General features: G+C 45.2%; 1 protein-coding gene across 1 annotated transcript; it reads right to left on the bottom strand.

Moving 5' to 3' along the window:
- Positions 1-5,454: 5,454 nt before the first annotated feature.
- Positions 5,455-26,271, bottom strand: XPA (XPA, DNA damage recognition and repair factor). The gene is made up of 7 exons (XM_084628778.1): positions 26,178-26,271; positions 25,263-25,414; positions 16,825-16,935; positions 13,031-13,136; positions 10,448-10,613; positions 7,020-7,137; positions 5,455-5,687 (listed from the first exon to the last, which is right to left on the bottom strand). The coding sequence occupies exons 2-7, from the start codon at positions 25,402-25,404 to the stop codon at positions 5,539-5,541; spliced, it is 792 nt and encodes a 263-aa protein (XP_084484904.1). The 5' UTR covers positions 25,405-25,414; positions 26,178-26,271; the 3' UTR covers positions 5,455-5,538.
- Between the last annotated feature and the right edge of the window lie 1,030 nt (positions 26,272-27,301).

Raw genomic sequence — 27,301 nt, 5'->3', positions numbered from 1 at the left:
TCCATACCGCAAGGGACTATGATAGCTTCTCAGAGTCAGCGATCTCCGTCGTCTGTCCTGCTCCCGGTGGGGCACGCTCTGATCGCAAGGTTTGCGTTCCCTTGAGGCGGAAAGGTGCCTGGAACCCCTGCTGCTCGGCACCCAGCCAGACAACCTGGTGGGGGTCGACGGGAACCGGTATGGGCTGCGCGCAGGACGATCACTGCGTGGAGAACAGCGTTGGGAACTTTCCCTCGACTGCGAGCGGTACTGTCTGGGTGGCGACTGTGGAGGTCCGAACGCTGGCTTGCCTCTGGACCAGGGAGCTGCTGGCGTTGCTGCAACCCGTACTGGTAGAGATATAATGTCTCGAGCTACCTGCAGGGCCTCTGGCATGGAGGGCACCCGAATGTGGCCACTGGCACCTGGGGAGGTTGGCTCGGAGTGGGCCAGGCTACTCTGCTCAACTTGAGTCAGAGGCTGTGAGTTCGATGGAGATGGAGAGCTGCCCAACATGGGTCTAGTCTCTCCCCCAGCGCCTTGGAGGAGAAGACTTCTTCTTTGCCTTTTTACAGTGTCCTGTGGACAGGGAGTGGTGCTGACTAGTGGAAGGCACCGATGGGTCACCACACATCGATGTTGCGGTGCTCGGTGCCGCTTCGGAGCGGTGTTGGGGTCAGGGACAACTCCATCAAAATGGCTCGGAGCCGTATGACCCGCTCCTTCTTGGTCTGAGGCTTAAAGGATCTGCAAATTTTGCAGCGGTCGCTCAGGTGGGTTTCCCCCAGACAGCGTGAACAGTCAGCATGCAGATCACTCATGGGCATAGGCCTTTTATAAATGTTGCACGACTTAAAGCCCAGGGCGCGGGGCATGCCCCGACCTGGGTGTGCTTGATATTCTAACATCTTCTCTTTTTAAAAAAAAAACAAAAAAAACCCCAAACCTACAGGTACGAACTAACTACGAACTAACGGAGTCCAAGGAGGGAAGCTACAGCAGTGCTGGAGCAGAGCAGTTCCGACACACCTTCACTGGTGGCAAGAAGGAACGGAGGGTGGGGGGAGCGTGCAGCTCACCTTATACTGCGCCAGGCAGGCACCATTCCAGGGGTCGCGGGGACGCTCCCCGCCATGGGTACTTCTAGGGGAAAAACCTCTGGCACCGGTGCACAGGGCGAGCACGCACACCAGTGTGGAATGCACATGAGCAATCACTCGAAGAATGCATCATTCTGCAGGTCTAGGATGACAAGCAGTGGCCGCAGAACTTTCGGATGCGGAAAGCCACCTTCCTGGAACTGCGTGCTGAGTTTGCCCCAGATCTGCGCCTCAAGGACACCTAGATGAGAGCTGCCCTCTCGAGGGAGAAGCACATGGTGATTGCAGGGTGGAAGGTTGTGACTACTACCAGTTGGTTGCGAATCAGTTTGGAGTTAGGAAGTCGACCATAGGGGCTGCGTTAATGCAAGTGTGCAGGGCTATTAATTGCATCCTGCTGCGAACAACCGTGACACTGGGCAATGTATATGAAATTGTGGATGGCTTTGCAGAAATGGATTTTCCTAACTGTGGAGGGGCAATAGATGACAGGTGTATTTCAATTTTGGCATGGGACTATCTTGCAATGGAGTACATCAATCAGAAGAGGTACTTCTCCATGGTTTTGCAGGTGCTTGTGGATCACTGTGGGCGTTTCACTGACATCAATGCGGGGCGGTCTGGAAAAGTGCATGACGCATTAATCTTTAGGAACACCGGACTTTACGGAAAGCTGCAAGCAGGGACTTTCTTTCCAGACCAGATGATCACCATAGGGAATGTTGAAATGCCCATAGTGATCCTGGGAGACCTGGTGTACCCCTTAATGCCATGGCTCATGAAGCCATATGTGGGAAACCCGGATAGCTGTAAGGAGCAGTTCGGCAATAGGCTGAATAGGTGCAGGATGACCATGGAATGTGCATTTGGCAGATTAAAGGTGCGCTGGCGATGCCTTTATGGCAGATTAGGCCTCAATGAGGAAAACATTCCTGTGGTCATAGCCCCATGTTGCACATTACATAATATTTTAAATGCAATCTCAACATAACCCTTAATTATGGAAGCACTGCTGTCCCTCATATACTTCAGGAAAACCCAATACAGGAACTCCTCACTTAAAGTTGTCCCGGTTAACGTTGTTTCATTGTTATGTTGCTGATCAATTAGGAAACATGCTCATTTAAAGTTGTGTAATGCTCCCTTCTAATGTCTTTTGGCAGCCGCCTGGTTTGTCCATTGCTTGCAGGAAGAGCAGCCCATTGCAGCTAGCTGGTAGGTGGTTGGAACCAGGGTGGACTAGCAGTCCCCATCAGCTCCCCCCTCCCATAAGTTCCCTGCTCAGCAGGCTATCAATTGCCAGCAGCTCAGCTGTCCCTCCCCCCACTGCCATGTGCTGCTCCTGCACTCTGCCTTGGAACTGCTCCCCGACACTCCTGCTTGCTCGGGGGGGGGGAGGGGAAGAAGATGGGGGCTAATGTCAGGGTGTCCCCCTCCCCCTGATTCCTCCATCCCATTTACCCCATCTTCCATAGAGCAGGGGGGACACACAGATGGAGGCAGCTGCTGCCTTGGTAGCAGCTGTAATCAGGTCTCAGCTTGCTGATCTAATTAACAAGGCAGTGTACTTCTGATCCCACTCTTCATACTTAAAGGGGAAACGTGCATCTCTGTCTCTCAAACACACACCGAGTGCATGTCTCTGTGTGCCCTCCTTTCCTGCTGCCTTGTAGAGTGTGAGAGTTAACCCTTAAGGGCTCAGCCAACTGCTAGTTCATCATTTAGCAGTAAGGCATTCCCTGGGAAATATTCCATGCATCTGATGAAGTGAGCTGTAGCTCACGAAAGCTTATGCTCTAATAAATGTTAGTCTCTAAGGTGGAACAGGTATGCCTTTTCTTTTTACATTCCACCCTCTGACTCCTCCACCTCAACCAAGCTTCACAATCATCATCACTGAGTACCAGTATTAAATTGTTTAAAACTTAGTGTGTGTGTGTGTGTGTATCTATATAATATAGCCTTTTGTCTGGTGAAAATTTTTTTCCTGGAACCTAACCCCCTCATTTACATTGTTTTATGGGGAAATTGGATTTGCTTATGATCATTTAGCTTAAAGTTGCATTTTTCAGGAACGTAACTACAACATTAAGTGAGGAGTTTCTGTACATTATAAATTTTAGCATAATTCACCAGGGAGAAAATCATGGCTCCACTGCATTGTCAAAACTCCCATTGACTTCAGTAGAACAAAGAGTTCACCTGTTATCTTTAATTAAAGCTCTAACAAGCATTTATTCTTTACTAGTGTGAATTTCTTAATTTTATTTTTTTCTACAGATTGTGTACTTTTCCAGGTCAGCTTACTTTAATGTTTCCCTTTCAAGTTTGTTCTCCAAAGAAATGAACTGGTTTATTTAGAAAAAACCCACCCACCAAGAATTTGAGTGAAAGAAGCTTCCCAAATTACAAGAATTGTATCAAAGAACTATTTCCCCTATTATATTTAGGGTTAGTTTTCAAGAAAGACTCCTGTCAACTTTTAATCGGTGAAGCCACCAAAAGGCTTTTCTAAAACCAGATAGGGTCAGTTTAAATAAGTAAATAAATAAAAAGCTTATGAGAATTCTTTCAAGAAGAAAGTTCCACAGTAGCAATCTGAACATACCCCTGAGAACTTCATCAATGTCCCATTTAAAAAATAATTCAGAGAATCAGACAAAGGGAAAAAACCAATTTCCTCTTTCCCACCAGGTACAGATAAAGCCAAATTTCAGAAGCATATTGATTATAAGTAGGACTGTACAGAGATGAAGCTTTCCCAAAACCAGACAAGACTAAGTAGGCATGCTCCCATGACCTCACCTTCATTGGCAAGGCATGAGGCATAAATGTGCTCAGGCTCAGAATAAACCATGCTGGTTTTGGGGAGTGGTTAGGAAAAAGAATTGCTAAGTTACAGAAACTTTTGAATGTAATAAATTTAATCAAAGTTTGATATCAAAATGTGACTTTCCTTTTGCCACTCTCCCCCCTCGCTTTTTGTGATAAATGAAGTGGGGGGGAGGAGGAAGCTCCCTTTGATGGACACCCAGCCAGCCAGTTAGTTGTAAAATCCCTCTCGGTAACTGTTCTCTACTTGCTTTACCTGTAAAGGGTTAAAAAGTCCCCCAGGTAAAGAAGAAAAAAAGTGGGCACCTGACCAAAGAGCCAATGAAAAGGCTAGAACTTTTAAAATTGGGAAAGAAAGTTTCCCTTTGTCTGTTGCTCTCTCTGGGCAGAAGAGCCAGGCATCAGGAATGCTGTGTAAAGTTTGAACCAGATATAAAAACCATCAACAACATTTAACAACCCAGATATGTAAGTAAATTAGGAATGTTTAGGAAGACATGATTAGGTTTATTTCTGTTTATTTTTTAAGGCTTGTGAACTCCTCTGTGCTAACCCCAGATGCTTTTGTTTGCTTGTAACCCTTAAGCTAACCCCGAAGAAAACTATTTTGGGTGCTTAATTTTTGGAATTGCTCTTTTAAAATCTAGCAAAAGCCTAAGTTCAAGATGTATTGTCTTCCTTTTTGTTTTTAATAAAATTTACTTTTTTTAAGAACAGGATTGGATTTTTGGGGTCCTAAGAGGTTTGTGCATGTTTGATTAGCTGGTAGCAACAGCTAATTTCCTTTGTTTTCTTTCTCAGCTCTTCCCCAGGGGGAGGAGGGGGGGGATGAAAGGGCTTGAGGGTACCCCACAAGGAGGAATTCCCAAGTGCTCCTTCCTGGGTCCAAGGCGGTTTTTTGCATTTGGGTGGTGGGAGCGTTTACCAAGCCAAGGTCAGAGAAAAGCTGTAACGCTAGGAGTTTAATACAAGCCTGGAGTGGCCAGTATTAATTTTAAAAATCCTTGCAGGCCTCCACCTTCTGTACTCAAAGTGACAGAGCAGGGATTCAGCCGTGACACATTTATTGTAATATTATACCTGCCAAGATCTTCACTAGAGAAGACAGTGAGCTGGGACTCATTTCTTCCAATCCCAACTCTTCGCTACATTACAGGGATGGGAACTTACTGTATGTCTACACTGCAATTAAAAATCCCACAGCTGGCCCCTGGCAGCTGACTTGAGCTTGCAGGGCTTGGGCTTAGGGACTGTTGCAGTGTAAACATGCAGGCTTGGTCTACAGCCTGAGCCAAAATGTCTACACCATAATTAAACACCCCCTTAGCACGAGCCCCGCAAGCCCTAGTCAGCTGGCATGGGCCAGCAACAGGTTTTTAATTGCAGTGTAGACATACCCTTAAATTACAGCCCCACCTGCCAGCTGACCACTCATCAAAACCCCTTGATTTAAGACATGGGTGATTTGTGACAAAACCCACTTTGTCCAAAGGATCCATCTGTGATTAAAAAGTACTATTTTCTCTGTGCAATTCCACACAGATTTACTCTCGATCATTTTTATTTTACTTGATACAAAATATTAACATTACAAAAGTGCATTTTATGTAAAATCAATCAAGGGCTATTACATTTTCTCATATGTTAATTCGTGGCCACATATAGTACATGTCTTTTTGTACATATCTTCTTCAATGTTTTCTTCTGGTCCATACTCATGCAAGTGGGAACTTGTTCCTCTTTTCCACACACTGCTCCTAACAGCTCGACGGAGCTCTGATGAAAAATATAAACACAGGTCCCTTAGACAGTCTTTGGTCAATAAATGGTAGTTATTTAAAAAAAAGAGCCAGCACTAAGGACAAACACCTTTGTGAGGAGAACAGATTAAGGGACAAGAAACTTAGTGTTTAGGCAGACTCACATTACTTATGTATTCTGAGAGAATGTCTGTTATTTCTGCAACATATCTAGAGCCAAATTCTGATTGCCTTATTCATGCAACTATTGCCATTGAAGCCACACGGACTACTTGTATGAAGAAATACTAATAACTCTGAAAGAGCATTCGGGTTAGTTAGTCTTCCAAGTTTATTATTGAGATTGTGTGGTATTTCTTTTTGTAATAGAATAGGCAAGGCTATGTGAGACTATACGAGTCCTTAAAGCTGCCAGGTTCCCAGGTTTTAATTTTTACTTTTTTGACTTACAAAACCAAGATGTGATCTCATATGCCAGACTTTGTCTTGAGTACTCGAGGCCCCATTGCTTACCTATAAAGTTTGTTACTGAAATTACTTAATTTGGTAAATTGGAGTTAAAAGGAGTAATTTTGTAAAATTCCTCATTACTCCTCAGTCCTGACCTATAATACCTCTTATCCACCTCAAAATTAGAGATACTGTAAAGGAAACTCAAACATGCCAGTATAGCCTTTTTCTTACTATCAATATAATACTGCTGCTAAGACACCTACATCACTATAGCCTCATTCAAATATATTTTCAAACTGGATCTCTGTTATTAACATCTTTCCCCTCGATATTAAACTGCAAGGTATTCAATTTATTAACCTAGAAAGACAATGCAGCTGAGTAAAAACTACAGAGCTGAATGTTCTAAATATACGGAAGGAAAGGCATGTTGTACCTTACAGATGTAAATTTCATATACAGGGTCAATTCCCACTGATAGTGCTGCAAGCATATAAGTAATGCAAAATTAGGCTCCTAGAGACAAAATACATGTTCTCATTCAGACAAAGTGAGGAAAAAGTTATTTGGATAGGCAGATTTATGATATATTGTGGGGGTACATCAGAGAACATAAATAAGACAACAGTGATCTGAACTATCAAAGTTGTGTCCATATTTCTAATGGTTATAAAAGTTTTCATCTGGCCATATTATTTAAGTGTCAGTTTCCCACTACATCACTAGATGTGGAAATAAATATGAATACAGACAGACGCTATTTTAGCTGCAGCAAAAAATTATTTGCACTGACTCTCCATGTCCAGAAGCAACCACTTACTACCTGGTTTTATTTGATGGCCTATCAAAGATAAACCTTAAAAAAATAACCTTAGTTTAAATTCTAACCATTTACCTTTAACTTTTTTATCAAACTTTTTCTGTTTCATTTTCTCTCTATTATCTTGGCGGGTTTCCCTTGCTTCTTGCAACGCTTCTTCAGTACCCCAAACTTCAAGTGAACGTTTTATTACCTATGGGATAGATCACAAGTGGATAAGCTGCTCTAGTTTAGAACAGAACTCTCTCTTACACAATTTTATTGTGTTGCCATATCCCACCATCAATCCCACTTCCACCACCTGGCTAGCTCCCTCTTTGCTTGTGACCCTTGTGATGGGGTGCACTCCAGCCAGGGAGCAGGTTCGGGGGCCACTCCACGCAGCTCCTGGAAGCCGTGGCATGGCCCCCCTCTGGCTCCTACGTGCTCCAATGGCCCCCTCCAGTGCTCCAAAAGGAGCTGCAGGGGCGGTGCCTGCAGACGGGGCAGCATGCAGAGCTGCCTGGCCGCGCCTCAGCCTAGGAGCCGGACAAGGGACATGCCGCTGCTTTCGGGAACCACTTGAGGTAAGCACTGCCCCGAGCCTGCACCCCTAAGCCTCTTCCCATGCCCCAACCCCCTGCCCCAGCCCTGATCCCACTTTCCGAACCCCTCGATCCCAGCCTGGAGTACCCTCCTGCACTCCAAACCTCTCATCCCCAGACCCACCCCAGAGCTCACCCCCCGCCCAAGCCCAGAGTCCCCTCCCGCAACCTGAACTCCTCATTTCTAGCCCCAGCTTGGAGCCCGGACCCGCCAACCAGAGCCCTCATCCCCTCCCACACCCCAACCCCTATGTGAGCATTCATGGCCCGCCATACAATTTCTATTTCCATATGTGGCCCTCAAGCCAAAAAGTTTGCCCACCCATGATGTAGAGGGTGCTAATTAGAAGGAAGCTCACCTATAAAGCCAGGAGACTGGCAACAGGGAGGAACCCTGCAGTCACTCTCCCTGTGGTAAGGGAGAAGGAAGGGGGAACAGGAATCTGTGAAGAAGGGTTTATCGAGCAGGCCTGAGAGAGATGGGTCTGATTAGGAAGGCTGGGGAAAAATGTTTAAAGCAGCATGGTAGGAAGTAGTTTAGGGAAGAGAGCAGCAGGGTTGGTGATGACCCAGACCTTAACTGCTTGATATAGGGCCCTGGAATGAAACTCAGAATAGAGGGTGGGCCTAGGTTCCCATACCATCCACTGCGGATTGGTATTGCTAAAAGCAGTGAAGGGGAAGACTGCCTGAATCACTGTGGGAGTGACATGGTCAGGGAAACATGCATGAGGACTGATGCCGATTGTACAGAGAGATTTTGAAAGACTCGTGTGGAAGGGGAAATCACAGTGTGACCTGAGAGGAGGGATGAGTAATGAAGCAGCCGTACTGTGACATCATGAGTGGGAGGAGAGCAACAACAGTGGGAGACTGGAGAGGGGGCACTGAACCTGGCGGAGCTAACCCCAGAAGTGCCAGAACGGGGTGCCACCCAGCTGTGAGTAGAGCACCCTGTGACACTCCCACCCATTAATAAAGCTTCCTTATAAAACAGAAGATAGGTTACTTTGTTTGAAATGGATTTTCATGCATGGAAAACTAGTGTTACCTATTAATTAAGGGCCTAATCCAACTCTAATTGATTTCTCATGCATACACATTTAAGAATATTAAGGCATGAATTATATTTCTAAGGGACCCAAAAACTTGATTGACCTGCTAAATAATCAGAATTGAAAGCCAGACTTTTAATTTGTGCTAATAAAAATACATAAAATACATAAAATTCCACTTTAAATTGCATTGTACTGAGGTTCTCCAACATATTTCAAGACAGTTGTTTTCTTCTAAGATATACATGTCTTTAAGCAGCTTGATATTTTTCACAGAATACTAGGGCTCGAAGAGACCTCCAAGGTCATCTAGTCCAATCCCCTGCTCAAAGCAGGACCAATCCCCAACTAAATCATCTGAGCCAAGGCTTTGGCAAGCTGGGCCTTAAAAACTTCTAAGGATGGAGATTCCACCACCTCCGTAGGTAACCCATTCCAGTGCTTCACCACCCTCCTAGCGAAATAGTGTTTCCTGATATCCAGGAAGGGCACACTGCTGACTCATATCCAGCTTCTTGTCTACTGTAATCCCCAGGTCCTTTCCTGCAGAACACATCCAGACACATGGGTTGCAAATGTTTTTACTCAAAGAACAGATCCATAGATATTTTGTTTTGTTTTTACTCAAAGAACATATCCATACAGGTTTTAATATCTTCATTAATGATCTGGAGAATGGCGTGGACTGAACCCTTGGCAAGTTTGCAGATGACACTAAACTGGGAGGAGTGGTAGATACGCTGGAGGGGAGGGATAGGATACAGGGGGCCCTAGACAAATTGGAGGATTGAACCTCAGCAGATTTCTTTTGGTCCAACAAGGACAAGTGCAGAGTCCTGCACATAGGACAGAAGAATCCCATGCACCACTACAGACTAGGGACTGAGTGGCTAGGCAGCAGTTCTGCAGAAAAGGACCTAGGGGTGACAGTGGACGAGAAGCTGGATATGAGTCGACAGCGTGCCCTTGTTGCCAAGAAGGCTAACGGCATTTTGGGCTGTATAAGTAGGAGCATTGCCAGCAGATCGAGGGATGTGATTGTTCTCCTCTATTTGACATTGGTGAGGCCTCATCTGGAGTACTGTGTCCAGTTTTGGGCTCCACGCTACAAGAAGGATGTGGAAAAATTGGAAAACGTCCAGCGGAGGGCAAAAAAATGATTAGGAGGCCGGAGCACATAACTTATGAGGAGAGGCAGAGGGAACTGGGATTCTTTAGTCTGCAGAAGAGAAGAATGAGGGGGGATTTGATAGCTGCTTTCAACTATCTGAAAGGGGGTTCCAAAGAGGATGGATCTAGACTGTTCTTAGTGGTAGCAGATGACAGAACAAAGAGCAATGGTCTCAAGTTGCAGTGGGGGAGGTTTAGGTTGGATATTAGGAAAAACTTTTTCACTAGGAGGGTGGTGAAGCACTGGAATGGGTTACCTGGAGAGGAGGTGGAATCTCCTTCCTTAGAGGTTTTTAAGGTCAGGCTTGACAAAGCCCTCGCTGGGATGATTTAGTTGGGGATTGGTCCGGCTTTGAGCAGGGGGTTGGACTAGATGACCTCCTAAGGTCTCTTCCAACCTTGATATTCTGTGATTCTGTGTCACTAAAGAAAAGTTATTTTTTCCTCTGCATCATACTAGTTCTCTCAGTTTTGTTATCACTAAAGAACTTCCTTACTGTATAGGAGAAACTCAGCCTTTCCCTTTTATTTCAGGGACAACTGAAATTCTATCACATGTACTGTACCATTTATTTAAATGGTACAGATTCTGGGTTCAGTACCACAATGATTAAATTATGGATGGTAGTGGTAATGTCATGAAAATGCAAAAAAAGGACCATATATTTTGAAAAATTTACAAACATTTTCATACCTGTAATTTTAAGTAAAGCTTCATGTCACCCCACTGTGAATTATGAGGGTTTTTCTTCAAAATGAATTTGAGCACCGGTTCTCTCTTATCTAAGTCACAGTCTTTAAGAAGGTACTCTTCCTTTGCCTCAGTCCTTGTTATAAGCTTATGCTTACCTTCAACATCTCTGGAACAGATTTTTTTTTTTAAAAGAGACAGGTGAAAAGCATTATGTAACAGGCTAATATTAAAGTCCAGTTATGTACTGTACAATGCACCTTATACCCCTACTGTAATGTGGGCCTTGATCTTGCAAACTCAGGCATGTGAGTAGTCCTCCTAAACTCCAGTATCAACCCAGTAGTTTAGACACCCTCTGGTGGTTGGTTGTTTGTTTGGGGGGGAAGCACAGAGAACAGGATCCTACCAGGATCATCTCAAAGTTTCTACCTCAATTCTACCACAGGTTTTTCCTACAAGAGGGGATAACTGGATACTATATTTTCAAATCTTCATTGTTTCAGATACAAATTATACAGCCAAAGCAGTTTCCAAATGCAAGACATTTGGCATGCACAAGGAATAATAAAATAAAGCAAAAGGTTTAATTAAAAAAAAGTTCATTTTTTATTGGCTAAGTAATGAGACAATTTGAACATTCTGGTCACACAAGGTCCTAGTGAGCATCTGAAACAAATTTATTTCACCTGTCTTGATCCAAAGTATCACCTGAATCTCTTTATCATATGCCCAAATGATTACATAAATGAAATCCTTATCAGAGAGATCATTTAAATATATTCCTCAATTTGCTACAAATTTATAGATATAGTGAAATTTTAAAAATTGCCATATGTCAGTGGAAAAAAACAGTGGATTCAGTCAGGTGATGTCTACAAGATCCAATAAATAACCATATCAAGAACTAATTATTCAATATTCAATTTTCAAAATTTAAAAGGCATACTTAGGGCTAACTCAGCTGATCATCCCCATCACAGATATACTCCAATTTACAGAAGCTATAAAAAGTCTTGTTTAATTTGACTATTTAAATAGCTGAACACTTTCTACCACAGTGTTTTTTTAAAAATAGATCCTTATATGGCTAATCTGTTATTTACTAATTTCACTTCTTTGAACATATGTAATAATCTTGATGGGATAATAATCTCCATTACCATATTTAAACAATGCAATATGAATGCTGGAAAGCAAAGAGACTATACATTTCTAACATACTATGTATTTTTTTCACATCTTGCACTAAGAAGCATGTGTGATAGATGTCGTTCTTTTGCTTTAAAACACAAAGTTATTCAATTCTATTCATATAATTTTTTAACTGACAATATCTTATTCAATAACATTCCTCTGATAAAAAGAAAAGGAGTACTTGTGGCACCTTAGAGACTAACCAATTTATTAGAGCATAAGCTTTCGTGAGCTACAGCTCACTTCCTCAGATGCATATCGTGGAAACTGCAGCAGGCTTTATATATACACAGAGAATATGAAACAATACCTCCTCCCACCCCACTGTCCTGCTGGTAATAGCTTATCTAAAGTGATCATCAGGTGGGCCATTTCCAGCACAAATCCAGGTTTTCTCACCCTCCACCCCCCCACACAAATTCACTCTCCTGCTGGTGATAGCCCATATACATTGGTCAAACTGGACAGTCTCTACGTAAAAGAATAAATGGACACAAATCAGATGTCAAGAATTATAACATTCATAAACCAGTCGGAGAACACTTCAATCTCTCTGGTCACGCAATCACAGACATGAAGGTCGCTATCTTAAAACAAAAAAACTTCAAATCCAGACTCCAGCGAGAAACTGCTGAATTGGAATTCATTTGCAAATTGGATACTATTAATTTAGGCTTAAATAGAGACTGGGAGTGGCTAAGTCATTATGCAAGGTAGCCTGTTTCCTCTTGTTTTTTCCTCCCCCCCCTCCCCCCCAGATGTTCTGGTTTAACTTGGATTTAAAGTTGAAGAGTGGTCAGTTTGGATGAGCTATTACCAGCAGGAGAGTGAGTTTGTGTGTGTATGGGGGTGGGGGGGATGTGAGAAAACCTGGATTTGTGCAGGAAATAGCCCAACTTGATTGTCATGCACATTGTGTAAAGAGTTGTCACTTTGGATGGGCTATCAACAGCAGGAGAGTGAATTTGTGTGGGGGGGTGGAGGGTGAGAAAACCTGGATTTGTGCTAGAAATGGCCCACCTGATGATCACTTTAGATAAGCTATTACCAGCAGGACAGTGGGGTGGGAATAGGTATTGTTTCATATTCTCTGTGTATATATAAAGCCTGCTGCAGTTTCCACGATATGCATCTGAGGAAGTGAGCTGTAGCTCACGAAAGCTTATGCTCTAATAAATTGGTTAGTCTCTAAGGTGCCACAAGTACTCCTTTTCTTTTTGCGAATACAGACTAACACGGCTGTTACTCTGATTCCTCTGATAGCTCTTTAATGTAAATGTGTTTTTACAACAGAACTGTATTAATCATTAACATCAACTTCTGATTCTAGTAAAATAATAGTTAATTTAATATATTTACCAAACTGTTTTTGCCCATTATTTACAATACCTGCAATTATCGCATGTTGCCCAATCAAAGTGCTGCATGAGATATGAGTCCATGAATTGTTTGCCACATTCTTCACAAATAAGGTAATCAAATTCTAGTACAGGTCCTAATGGAAGGGAACAAATAATTTTAGTTAGGTAAAGTATATGGGCTTGATCTTACTAGGGCTTAACATTAATTTACAATGTGGCTTTTATATCGTATATTTAACATGCACTATTCATGTTTTCCCTTCTGAAGAGTTTTCTAAAATTCTGTAGTACAAACTAAGGCTATGATATTGCAATCGGATCCTTGCAGCTGGACCTCTGTCTGTCTGGAGTCCCATTTTATCTTTATCTGAAGCCATTTTATCTTTCAAAATAACAAGTAACAGATCTTAAGAATAAAAGTTCTAAAAAGGAGTTCTCTGATTTCAGCATTTGAAGCGCATGCATGTGTGCACGTGCACACACTCACAGCTTGCAAGAAGGAGTTCTGATTTAGATTGTTACAGATAGGGCAGATATGGGAAGTGTTCCCTTAACACGGCACCAGGTTAGAGTGGAAAAACAAAGTTAACTATACTTTCAATACATTTCTATTTGCTTCAGACCAAATGAAGAGCTTTAGATTTTAGATTTTTTTTTAAACCCTAAAACTGCTGACAGTTAAGCATTTCTAATTATAGACTTAGATCTACAGCAGACCTAACCTAGCAAAAATTAAATGTTATCCCAATTTGCATTTTATACTGGAAAGTGTAGGCGTTCAGCATGTCTCAAAATAAAATTTTAGCATTAGGCTGTGTAATTATTAGAGCAGACTTCCACTAATTAGTAACAGTATAAAGCTATTTTTATTAGGACAATAATACAATGAAGTTACCAGTGGTTGAACAGCAATGGTGGAAGTGTAGATGCCCTTACCCCACTTATTAAAATTTTACATATTGGAGTATCTGGGGCAGCACGACTGACGGCTGAGATTCAGTGGCAAAGCCCCGTACATGATTACTTGCCCTGCAGCGGATTCAGAATGGAATGAAGCAAGAAGAGACAAAGGAAGCAGTTGGTTTTGCTGGAGGTTTTTATTCATTAATTTAGATGTGGGGATGGAAAAAATGTAGGTAGGGCTCACGGACATGCATGGGATCCTCCCCAGAAAAGTGTGGGGAAATGATGCAATCTGGAAGCATTTTAAGAGCCAAGAAAATAGCACCTGTCCCACCCTTCTTCACTTTTGTCATTTAGTTTCATTCCCCACCCCAGTTAGCCTACCTTCTATCAGGTGACTTGGCCCTTCCCTATTGCTTCTGCCACTTCCTCATGCCTGAATCCATCATTCTTGAGACAGCACCCTTTCTGTGACTGACAAGAAGTGCTGTTAATTGTGTAATGGTACACAATGCTGACTTCACTCCTAAGCAAGCACCCCCACAAGTATCAACTGCTAGAATGGGACTACAGGACAGCATGGATCAGATCCTCTGCTGTTATAAATTGGTACAGCCCCATTGTTGATTAATATATGCTGGTTAGTATATAAATATCATTGATATTATGTATTATCTGCACCATATATATATTAGTATGCAAGAAGCACCAATAACATTAAGCACAAATACTGTAACAGTGATATTACCTAAACTGGCCTAAACCATAATCCTGTTAATTTATTTAAGTATCCCATAACACCTTGCATTAGCTGAAGTAAACCTTGGCTTGAGTAGATAGGAAAATTGTCAGTATCTGGACATACAATTATTTACTCACAGCAGCAGGAAAGGAGTTACCCACACAAACTTAAGAGGTGTCTTTATGCCTCTTAGTACCTGGAATGCATACACTCAGAACAAAAGATAAAAGGCTACACCATGGTACCAGAAACAAACAAGGTAGAAAGCTAAATTAAATTAATTAAATCCAGTTTCAAATAATGTATATGGTACCTTTTGTGACATGTCATTCCATATTCTTTATGAAAATATGCTTATGATGTGACTATGACATAAATATACTTTATGCAATATGGCTCATGTGAGATATCATTGGAAAGGTTATGATTTATTGAATGTGATTATGCTATTTGTATGAAGGTACCATTTCTGTATCTGAAATTAGGAACATTGACTATGTATCTGTATTTCAACTACACTACTTTGAGTGACACCCACTGCGAACACTTCAGGCACAACAATAGAAAAGCCAGTCAGGGTGGATGGCCCATCAACAAGGACAATGGACTGTAAAAGAGCTTAGTTTTTCTGTGAACGTGTGGGTCAGCCTGTGAAGAATGGCTACAAGGGCCCTACAGAGTCAGGTGGTCTTGTCACCTGATGCTAAAACATTACCTGGGACTTCTTGTAACTTTCCACTGTAAGGAAAGGGGGGTCAAACTAGGAAACAAAGGACTCCTGCCATATGCAAATCCTATTTAAGGGTGGGGAGTGAGGTAATCCAGGTAGTCAGTTCTCCCCTGCTACCCGACCCGAGATGACTGCTGGAAACAACTAAGACTGAACTGGGGGAAAAGAACTGGGCCCAGGCTGGAAGGGCATCTGGACTGTGAAGAATATTATTAGAACCACACTGAGGGTGAGAACTTACATGTAATCAGTTTCTTTAGTGTATTAAGCTTAGTTTGCATGCTCTGTTTTATTTTTTTAGTAATCTGCCTTGTTCTGTCTGCTACCACCTTGACTACTTAAAATATACCTGTTATAGTTAATACATTTATTTCTGGTTTATAATATAACCCAGTATATGCGATTTCTAACTGGATGTGTGCACGAGAAATTGTGCATACCCTCTTCCAGATTGAAGAAAGAGGCGAATATAATATATCTTTGGGTCTGTACTGCAAGGAAGGTGGACATCCGCATGCTGGCACAAGTCCCTTAAACGGAGTCTTCCCAGAGCAGATCTGCAGCTGGGTGTGGCCCTGCCTGTGTGTGTGTGTGTGTTAGAGGAGGTTTTAAGTGCCTGGCTCAGCAAGACAGGTAAAAGAGGGCCCATGCTAGCAGAACAGGTAGACTCAGTGGTATCTCAGCACATCAGGTGACTTCCCAAGGGGTCCAACCCATCACACCTTTTACTGAGCAACAATTTAGAGTGTAAAAGTACTGCTTTAGCGCTGTAACTTTAGGACGCATCCCTACATAAGGAGAATGTAATATTGCTGCACCAATCTGCTCTTTGGAGACTGCCATTGTATAGAACTGGTTTCCTGTACCGTATTAATTAAGCCTGTCTGGTGGCTATTTGGTCTCAAGTATATTTCTTAACAAAATAACAAACCCAAGTGTGGTCAAGCAATTGACTGTACAGTTTATCAACACCACTGAAATCAATGCAGATGTTGAATTACACCAGTTAAGGATCTGGTTCAGTGTGTTCAGATCTTTTATACAGTAGGGGACTGTTGCATCAGTATTTGTTACTAGAGAATGAGGAATCAGAATATACTCGGTAAAAACTGTTAGTGCCCAGAAAAGTGTAGACTGTGGCTATTCTATTACTTAGGGTCCTCACCTTCCCCCATCAGACATTTATTTATCTTAAATTAAGAGTTTGTCTGGTTAATTATTGAAAAATACATGACCATTTTCACTAACAACAACATAAGGACATATAAGCAGCCACATTTTTTACACAAATGTATTTCAGGTTTCTCTGAAGCCGTTGCTGACTTTTCATAATTCCTGTTCAGCTAGCGTGCCACAAAATGGAGCAGCTTATTCATTTTACTAGTGTGTTCATATTAACTATAAATGACCAATATAGCCATTTTCTGCAAAACGAATCATGTTTTACCTGGCTGATGCACAATTTTCTCAACCTTGTGTTCCTCCTCTTCCTCCTCTTCCAGAAAGAACCCTCCCCCTGTGTCAATTATCTTTGGAGGTGCTTTAACTTTAGCACTTCCTGAAAAAACAAACAAGAGAAGTCAGCATATTTAAAGGCTAAAAGAATTGCATACATCAATGTAAATGAAAAATTATTTGCAAAAACTAATTTACAAAATGTGACCTTCACATCCAACATTCATGAGCTAGCATGGAGATCTTTCTGCTTTCAAAATACACTCTCAGTACTACTCATAGATCTAGGAGACCGGGAGATGCAGGGTACGCGGAGAACCATTCAACTCCGAGGGCAGGTTTCTAATAATTGAAAGTAATTCATTTATTGTACAAAGGAAAATATACATGCATAGGTTGCACTATGTTTGTTACTGCAGAGCAAGGAAAGCAACAAAAGAACCAAACTTAGTGGAAGACTGTTCTTGAAAGCCATACCTAAGGCTAAGCTTATGGCATGGAGGTCACGAATTCCATGATTTCCAGAGATCTGTGACATTTTCCACTTCTGCCCTCCCCCTCATCTCCCAGCCACCGGAGGGACCCAAGAGCTCCGAACCACCAACCCTGCAGCTCTGAGCCACCACAGGTGGCAAGGGTTCCTTGCTGCTGAGTCCCCATGGACAGCAGTTGCCGTCAGGGTGGATTTGATTTAAATCACTAGTCAGGAAGACTCTATTTAATCATGGATTTCTACATGAAAGTGCATTCTTGTTGATTGTTATAACCTTAATACATATTCTTCACAACTCAGAGATAGATGTAGGTTTCATTTTTAGGAGGTACATACTATACGTTTTTAAAGTGATTTATTCTGAAAACTTTTCAGATTAGCTTTACAGCTATATCCGAAAATGAATGATTGTTTGGTTATTTCATTTACCAAAGATAAATAAAGCAGATATTTATGAAGTCATTGGGAGGTGAACGATCTCTAATTCAACAGGTTAATCATTAATATTTTCTTGCATGCTGGATTAGGAGGAGAACATCACCAGACAGACATTTACATTGTTTTATTTAACTAAAACAACAACGTTATGTATTCTGGATATCTTTTTAAACAGCAAACATAATATTTCAACAAAACAAGCATATGAAATTTGAATTTAGTTAAAAGAAAAGGAGTACTTGTGGCACCTTAGAGACTAACCAATTTATTTGAGCATAAGTGAGCTGTAGCTCACGAAAGCTTATGCTCAAATAAATTGGTTAGTCTCTAAGGTGCCACAAGTACTCCTTTTCTTTTTGCGAATACAGACTAACACGGCTGTTACTCTGAAACCTGAATTTAGTTAAACATTCAAGTTTTTTTTAAATCAGGTTTGTTTTTGTAAAAATTCTTTTTAACTAAAATAGTTAAATGAAATATTAAAAAAAAAATTTAATTGATTATGTCAGCCAGGTCAACATGTGAAACTTAAAATATTGGCTTCTGCAGCTAACTCAGTCATCTTCACCTTCATTTTCCTGTTTGTTCATAATCTGGAAAAGAAAAACAAGCTTTCCTGCTTTTTCAGGTCCCAAATGATTTCTCAATTTAGAATGAATTAGTCCAAAGGAAGAAAATATTTTTCTACACCAGCAAAAGAAGCTATTGCTATTAAAAGTGAGATCATCACTTCAACAATCTCTGAATCCAAGTGCTTAAGTGACTTCCACCTGTTCACTGCTGTGACTTTCTTTAAAAGATCATCAGCAAACATATGGTTCACCCTTAGCTCTGAAGTTAGCATTATGGAGGGATCGTTGCTGGATGTCCATGTCATAGCCAACTCCTCTTCTTCAGCAGTTAAGGTTTGATCCTGGTACCAAGTATTGAGAATATTTGCAAGAAAATGAGCTGGAGATAGTGCTTGTCCCATTTGTTTTTTAAATTCTTGTAATTTAACTCTGTCATTGCAGATTTCTCTTTTTAAGATCTCACTCGGTTCCTTCCAAATTTCAACAGCATCAGCAATAAAACAGCTATTTCCCTGCATTTTGTTCGAGGCTACAGAAGTAGGCTTCAGAGTACTCAGCATGTGTTCAACATTTCTCTTAAGCCCAATGTTGAGCACTTTGGCTGTGACAGGGCCACCTATTTTTGCATGATTTTGTTCACAAACTGTCATCAGATTAGGCCAGTTCTTGATATAGTGCTTAAAACAGTCCACTACTGAGTTCCATCGCACGTCTTGTGGGACACTTAGCTTGGTTCCTTCCACTTTTTTCAGAGCAGCTGCTGCAAAATGGTTGTTACGGACGTATTTTGCAATTTCAACATTAGCCTTTATTTGTGGAACACTGAAGTCTTTGGCTAGGAGGTACATCAAATGAGCAATGCAACCGTATGTTATTAGCTTGGGACTCTCTTCACTCTCTTCTTTCTTCTGATCTTGGATACATTTGCAGCATTGTCTAGTACACAGCTTGGTTTCAGACATTTGAATTTTTTTTCCACAGTTTGTTATAGCTTTTATTGCTACTTCTTGTAAGTATTCTGCTGTGTGTGCATTTCCTGATATAGCAATTGTTTCTGTAAGGAAGACATTCTCTTCTTCTGTTGTCACACAAGCACATACAACTGGATCATTGTGGACATTGCTCCACCAATCAAGACCTGTTGCACACTGCTCAATTTCTCTTTCATACACAGGAATTTGCCTGCGACATCTGCTCCGCTGGGTAGACTGTATCCTGGTGTTAATGACTGAACCATGTTAATGAAGAGTGGGTTCTCAATCATACGGAAAGGAAAGGAGAATTTGTTGCATAAACAAACCGGGCAATTTTTTCATCAATTACCTCTTTTCGTAATCTGCTGGTTCTTATCACAAACTTATCTATGGTTGTTTCTAGATGATGGAGATTTTGTTTTCTTTCTGCTACAGGTGATACACTGTAGCTATGTGACATACATGATGTGACTGAAACACTGTCATTGGCAGATAACTCTGAAACTATAGAAAATGATGGGTTTCAGAGTAGCAGCCGTGTTAGTCTGTATTCGCAAAAAGAAAAGGAGGACTTGTGGCACCTTAGAGACTAACCAATTTATTAGAGCATAAGAAGGTGGATAGTCTTCAGAATCCTGTATGTTGAGGATGGATTCTCCTAAACAAAATAAGTCAGTGCAGTTAATTATTATTACAATACTGCTCATTTAGTATTACTCATTGCATTCACTAACACTCAGCAGTGCTTTAAAGGTGAAATTGTAAAAGGAAGATCTGACGATTTCACCTATTTATTTTTTATCACAGCTGCATCTGAAATGACAGCACCATAGAGTAACTATATTTTTTGCTCAAACATGAGAATTTAAGAATAGTTCAGAACGAAGACAGGCAGTCCTTAAGAAAGAAGTATGAAATAAAAGTTTACCAACCTGAAGATCCTGCATGTTCAGACATGTTCCTTTCATCATCTTCAATGCAGCTTCCTCCTGAGAAGGAACACTTCTCACAATGTTGTTTCATTCGGGCAACCAGGCCTTTTGCGTTTCTTTGTTGCACTGTTTGTATGCATGCCTGTTTTACCCACAGGTAGAGGAACTTCATTAAAATATTCCCAAACTGGGTCTCTTTTGCGGCCTGCTGCCATTGTAGGTATTTCCCTTCTAGTGAGAGAATGGTATGGTAGATCTCAAATCAATGAAGGCTACACTCAGAAAGACCTCAAGACTGCTGGAATATACTGCCCAAACAGTTTCACTTTTGTTTCTACTGCCTGTCCCTCCCTTCTCACATTTATCTCCAGACTTCTTCTCCTTGTCCAGATCTATTCTGCCCACTACAATCTTCTATTCATTGAACTTTTTGAAACTTTGCATTTTGAGAGAGAGGTAAGAGGTGTACACAAATTTGCAGAGGGACAATAGCAGGGGCTGGCAAACTTTTTGGCCTGAGGGCCACATCGGGTTTCCAAAATTGTATGGAGGGCCGGTTAGGAGGCTGTGTGTCCCCAAACAGCCAAGCATGGCCCAGCCCCCGCCTCCTGACCCCCCACCCCCGTTTTCTCGCCCCCTGACAGATCCCCCAGGACTCCTGCCTCATACAACCCCCGGTCCCCTGATGGCCCCCCCAGGACTCCTACCCCATCCACCAGCCCCTGCTCCTGTCCTCTGACCGCCCCCGGAACCCCTGCCCCTGACTGCCCCCCACTGCCCCATCCAACCCTCCCCCTCCTGACTGCCCCCCTGGGACCCCTGCTCCCATTCAACCCCCCATTCCCTGCTCTCTTACTGCCCCGACCCCTACCCCCACCCCACACCCACTCCCCTGCCCTCTATCCAACACCCTCTTATTGGATCACATTAAAGAAGTTCTGTATTAAAATCACAGATGAGTTTGATTCCCCATAGTTTAAATTCTAGGGTATTACTAATTAAAAGGTCTCTTGGTTTTTGGTACTGTTTCTCTCCCTTTGTGTGTGAAACTTGCAAGCTGCTAATTGTGTTAGTACATTCTAAGACAGAGTCTGTTCTCAAAGCAATTCTTTGTAACAACCACCACTCACACAGAGAGAGACTCGAAGCAATACTCTGTAACAACAGAAGCAGCACCCAGAGACTCCCCGCCCTTTTGTTGTATTCATCTCGCTTTATTAACAATTGTGATTAAAATAGAGATAGAGGATGTATGTATGTGGATGGATGCTTGGTGTGGATAATAACTGAACGATCAGGGAGGTGCCAGCCTAAGAATGCAGCGTCCATCGGCTGAAGAAGGCGTCAAGTGGAAATAACCAGAGGACCCCCAGAGGGCAGACTGGAATCCCCCCAACAGCCTCAAGAATGGGAGAACCAAAGAACAAGATAACATCTGGCAGCACGAAGCCGTCAGGAATGTGACATCTGCTGATTGATTCAGCAACAGCATGATGAAGCAATTCCCATAGACTGACATAGGAAGAAATTCCTATAAAAATGGATTCTAGAAAGTGAGAACTTTGGGGTCTGATTCTGCAAACCAACTTCCAGGAGCATCAGATGTGCATCTGACGAGGCCCTGCTCCCTCCTCGTGTCCAGGCCACCTGGCCAGCGGCTTGGCATGAGCAACTCTAAGGCTGGTAACTATGATAACAACCTTGCAGAACGTGCGTATGTGTGTGTTTGTATGAATGAATATGTGAATAAATATGAAATTGAATGGAATGTTATAGCTATAACTAACTGCTTACTATGATTCTTTCTGTATTCACAGTAAATGTGGCATTTTGCCTTTTCCCCTTTCGTAAGATCCTGCTGGTTTTTATTTTATTGGTATAACACTCTTGCCGCGCTGCCTGGAGCACCGGTGGCTGGCAGCACTACAGCCACGCCAGCCAGAGCACCAGGTCAGGCTGCGGCTCTGCAACTGCGCTGGCCAGCCACCCAAAGCGTTGCGCCGGCGGCGTGCTGAGACTGCGGGGGAGGGGCCGGGGACTAGCCTCCTGGGCCAGGAGCTCAGGGGCCAGGCAGGAGGGTTCCGCGGGCCAGATGTGGATATATTGTCTTATACTATAGAATTACAATTTATAATCCCTATTCCATGATGAGATATCTTTGAGCTATAATGTATCTTAATTAAAACTATGTTTAGATAGGATTTTTTTGATAAAATGCTTTTGGAGTCAAAAACCTATTTAAATAAAAAAAATCTGATTTTTTTTTTTTTTAAATCATAGCAGCAGGGCTAGGGTTCTCATACTCCATCAGCCCCATTTTGTCACTGTTATTTTTAGTAAAAGTCCAGGACAGGTCAAGGGCTTCTGTGAATTTTTCTTTATTGCCCACGACCAGTCCCTGACTTTTACTAAAAATAACCGTGACAAAATCTTAACCTTAGCTATACCTAATGCCTGTGATGCATAGGTCCAGAGATTATAAAGTGCATGCTTTTACCCAAATTAAATGAAACAAACAGAGAAGTGTGTATTAGAAAGCAGAAATCTAATAAAGCATTTTTCTATACTTGGGAGCCAGAGTGCAAAAGCTTTAGTACAAGATGAAGCTGAAAAGCCTTTTGAAAGAAATCAGTTCTGCAGCAAAATAAATGTACATTGAACTATGTGATCGTATAAGACTTAACATTTACCAGATGGACTTTTCCTATTTTTCAACTATATAACAGAAAACCCATGAAGTTTATAAAGCACAAGTTGCCAAAACAAATGAATGTTTGGGCTTTTTAAAAAACATACAAACAAAAAAACAACAACAAACCGGACACCTTTGCTCTCCAAAACATCTTAAGTTAGTGTAAATAATGCCTGTAAATTCTTGTTGTATTCTGTGATCCAAATAAAAAGATAATGCTAAATATATTTTAAATGACATGGTAAACTCATATTTCTAAAGTATTTTCACAAACAGGAAAAAGAAAAGGAGGACTTGTGGCACCTTAGAGACTAACCAATTTATTAGAGCATAAGCTTTCGTGAGCTACAGCTCACTTCCTCAGATGCATATCGTGGAAACTGCAGCAGGCTTTATATATACACAGAGAATATGAAACAATACCTATTCCCACCCCACTGTCCTGCTGGTAATAGCTTATCTAAAGTGATTTCCAGCACAAATCCAGGTTTTCTCACCCTCCACCCCCCCACACAAATTCACTCTCCTGCTGGTGATAGCCCATCCAAAGTGACAACTCTTTACACAATGTGCATGACAATCAAGCTGGGCTATTTCCTGCATAAATCCAGGTTCTCACACCCCCCCACCCCCATACACACAGAAACTCACTCTCCTGCTGGTAATAGCTCATCCAAACTGACCACTCTTCAAGTTAAAATCCAAGTTAAACCAGAACATCTGGGGGGGGGGGTAGGAAAAAACAAGAGGAAACAGGCTACCTTGCATAATGACTTAGCCACTCCAAGTCTCTATTTAAGCCTAAATTAATAGTATCCAATTTGCAAATGAATTCCAATTCAGCAGTTTCTCGCTGGAGTCTGGATTTGAAGTTTTTTTGTTTTAAGATAGCGACCTTCATGTCTGTGATCGCGTGACCAGAGAGATTGAAGTGTTCTCCGACTGGTTTATGAATGTTACAATTCTTGACATCTGATTTGTGTCCATTTATTCTTTTACGTAGAGACTGTCCAGTTTGACCAATGTACATGGCAGAGGGGCATTGCTGGCACATGATGGCATATATCACATTGGTGGATGTGCAGGTGAACGAGCCTCTGATAGTGTGGCTGATGTTATTAGGCCCTGTGATGGTGTCCCCTGAATAGATATGTGGGCACAGTTGGCAACTTGAAGAGTGGTCAGTTTGGATGAGCTATTACCAGCAGGAGAGTGAGTTTCTGTGTGTATGGGGGTGGGGGGATGTGAGAACCTGGATTTATGCAGGAAATAGCCCAGCTTGATTGTCATGCACATTGTGTAAAGAGTTGTCACTTTGGATGGGCTATCACCAGCAGGAGAGTGAATTTGTGTGGGGGGGTGGAGGGTGAGAAAACCTGGATTTGTGCTGGAAATCACTTTAGATAAGCTATTACCAGCAGGACAGTGGGGTGGGAATAGGTATTGTTTCATATTCTCTGTGTATATATAAAGCCTGCTGCAGTTTCCACGATATGCATCTGAGGAAGTGAGCTGTAGCTCACGAAAGCTTATGCTCTAATAAATTGGTTAGTCTCTAAGGTGCCACAAGTCCTCCTTTTCTTTTTGCGAATACAGACTAACACGGCTGCTACTCTGAAACCTGTCACAAACAGGAAAAAACAGATTAAGAAAGGTTCGTAGAATGAGCATGAATAATCAGTTTTATCCACGCTCAGCCATAACAAGATAATAATTTGTATTCATTTTTCTAGTTTTAATCAATTAAATTTTCAGTTGTAAACATTACTTTCTTAGAAGCCTAAACGCTCGTTGCCCTGCCAACTTTGGCCTTTTCCATTTGGCAACCATGCATATTTCCCATCCCATGATTCACTGCTTCTTAGAATACAAGCCAATATAACTCAGTACTACTAACATCTATATCGGCTGGCTTTAACTTGGTTTGAACATAAGAACGGCCAGACTGGGTCAGACCAAAGGTCCACCTAGCCCAGTATCGTCCGCTGACAGTGGCCAGTGCCAGGTGCCCCAGAGGGAATGAGCAGAACAGGGGATCACCAAGTGTGATTCATCAAGTTTTGTTTAACACAACACTACACGATGCACTATCTTGTTATTCTGGGCAGGCCCCAGACCTTCCAGCCTGCCTGCGCCCTCTAGCTCGGCGTGGAGACGACCAGGGTGGAGCAAGGCAGGCGGGAGCCCGCCGGGGCTGCTCTGGAGGACCGAGGCGCACGCCGGGTGAGGCGCGCTGCCGTGGGCCAGGACCGCCGGCACGAGGACAGGCTGGCCCGCAGCCCGCGCAGCCCGGGAACAGGCCAAGAAGCGGTCACGGGTCGGAGCAAACCTTGGCTGGGGGCGGCCGGGTAGGGGCGGGCGGCCAACCGGGCCTGGCGCAGCATCAGCGCCCGCTGGCGATTCCGCTCGATCTTCGCCCGCATGGCCGCAGAGAGGGGGGGCGCCGCCCCCGCGGGCCCAGCGCCCTCCATGGCCGGCGACCTACAGCCGGGGAGGGGGAGACGTCAGCGCTTGCCCCAGCCCCCCACCCGGCCTTCCCCGGGGGGCCGCCTCACCCCACGGCCCCCGCCCCCCCACCCGGCCCCCGCCCCTCCCCAGGGGGCCGCCTCACCCCACGGCCCCCGCCCCCCACCCCACAGCCCCCGCCCCCCACCGGGCCCCCGATCCTCCCCAGGGGGCCGCCTCCCCCACAGCCCCCGCCCCTCCCCAGGGGGCCGCCTCACCCCACGGCCCCCGCCCCCCACCCCACCCGGCCCCCGCCCCTCCCCAGGGGGCCGCCTCACCCCACAGCCCCCGCCCCCCACCCGGCCCCTCCCCAGGGGGCCGCCTCACCCCACGGCCCCCGCCCCCCACCCGGCCCCTCCCCCCGGGGGGCCGCCTCACCCCACGGCCCCCGCCCCTCCCCAGGGGGCCGCCTCACCCCACGGCCCCCGCCCCCCACCGGGCCCCCGATCCTCCCCAGGGGGCCGCCTCCCCCACAGCCCCCGCCCCTCCCCAGGGGGCCGCCTCACCCCACGGCCCCCGCCCCCCACCGGGCCCCCGATCCTCCCCAGGGGGCCGCCTCCCCCACAGCCCCCGCCCCTCCCCTCCCCAGGGGGCCGCCTCACCCCACGGCCCCCGCCCGGCCCCCGCCCCTCCCCGGGGGGCCGCTTCACCCCACGGCCCCCGCCCGGCCCTGCCCCCATTGCCGGGGCCGCCCCTCCCTCCAGAGTCCCCGCCCCACGGCGCTCGACGCGCGCATCACCTGGGGGGGGGGGGCCGCGCACCCCCCGGGCTCAGGCCGCGGCCAACAAACGGCACAGTCCGCACGGCGGCCGGCGGCGCCTGCGCATGCGCCAAGAGAAGGGGGCGGGGCAGAGCCCGGCGCGCGGCGTCCTCCGCGCTCGGCTGCGTCTCCTCAGGCGGCGCCTCCTGCCCGCCCCCGCCGGGAGACCTGTCCCCGCCTCCCGCCTGCCCCCCCACCTCCCGGGGAGACCCCCCCCGGCCTCCTCCCCCACACCGCGCAGAGAGACCCCCCCCTCCTCCCGCCCGCCCCGTGGGGGCACCGCTCACCCCCCCACCTCCCGGGGAGACCCCCCTCCCCCCTCCCCTCTCCCCCCCCACCTCACAGAGAGACCCCCCCCTCCCTGGCCCCCTCCCCTCTCCCCCCACCTCACAGGGAGACCCCCCCGGCCCCCACCCACCTCCCGCCCGCCCACCCACCCTGTGGGGGCACCGCCCACCCCCCCACCTCCCGGGGAGACCCCCCTCCCCTCTCCCCCCCCACCTCACAGGGAGACCCCCCCTCCCTGGCCCCCTCTCCCCCCACCTCACAGAGAGACCCCCCTCCTCCCGCCCGCCCCGTGGGGGCACCGCCCACCCCCACACACCTCCCGGGGAGACCCCCCTCCCCTCTCCCCCCACCTCACAGAGAGACCCCCCCTCCCTGGCCCCCGGCCCCTCTCCCCCCACCTCCCAGGGAGACCCCCCCGGCCCCCTCCCACCTCCCAGGGAGACCCCCCTCCCCTCTCCCCCACCTCACAGGGAGACCCCCCCTCCCTGGCCCCCTCCCCACTCCCCCCACCTCACAGGGAGACCCCCCCGGCCCCCTCCCACCTCCCGCCCGCCCACCCTGTGGGGGCACCGCCCGGGGAGACCCCCCTCCCCTCTCCCCCCCCACCTCACAGGGAGACCCCCCCTCCCTGGCCCCCTCCCCACTCCCCCCACCTCACAGGGAGACCCCCCACCCTGGCCCCCTCCCCCACACCGCGCAGAGAGACCCCCCCCTCCTCCCGCCCGCCCCGTGGGGGCACCGCTCACCCCCCCCACCTCCCGGGGAGACCCCCCTCCCCTCTCCTCTCCCCACCTCACAGGGAGACCCCCCCCTCC

Source organism: Lepidochelys olivacea (assembly GCF_965140295.1).
Source record: "Lepidochelys olivacea isolate rLepOli2 genome assembly, chromosome: 5".
NCBI classification, from domain to species: domain Eukaryota; kingdom Metazoa; phylum Chordata; order Testudines; family Cheloniidae; genus Lepidochelys; species Lepidochelys olivacea.
Note: the sequence above shows the minus strand (reverse complement) of the source record. Positions and strands in the feature narration are given on the sequence as shown.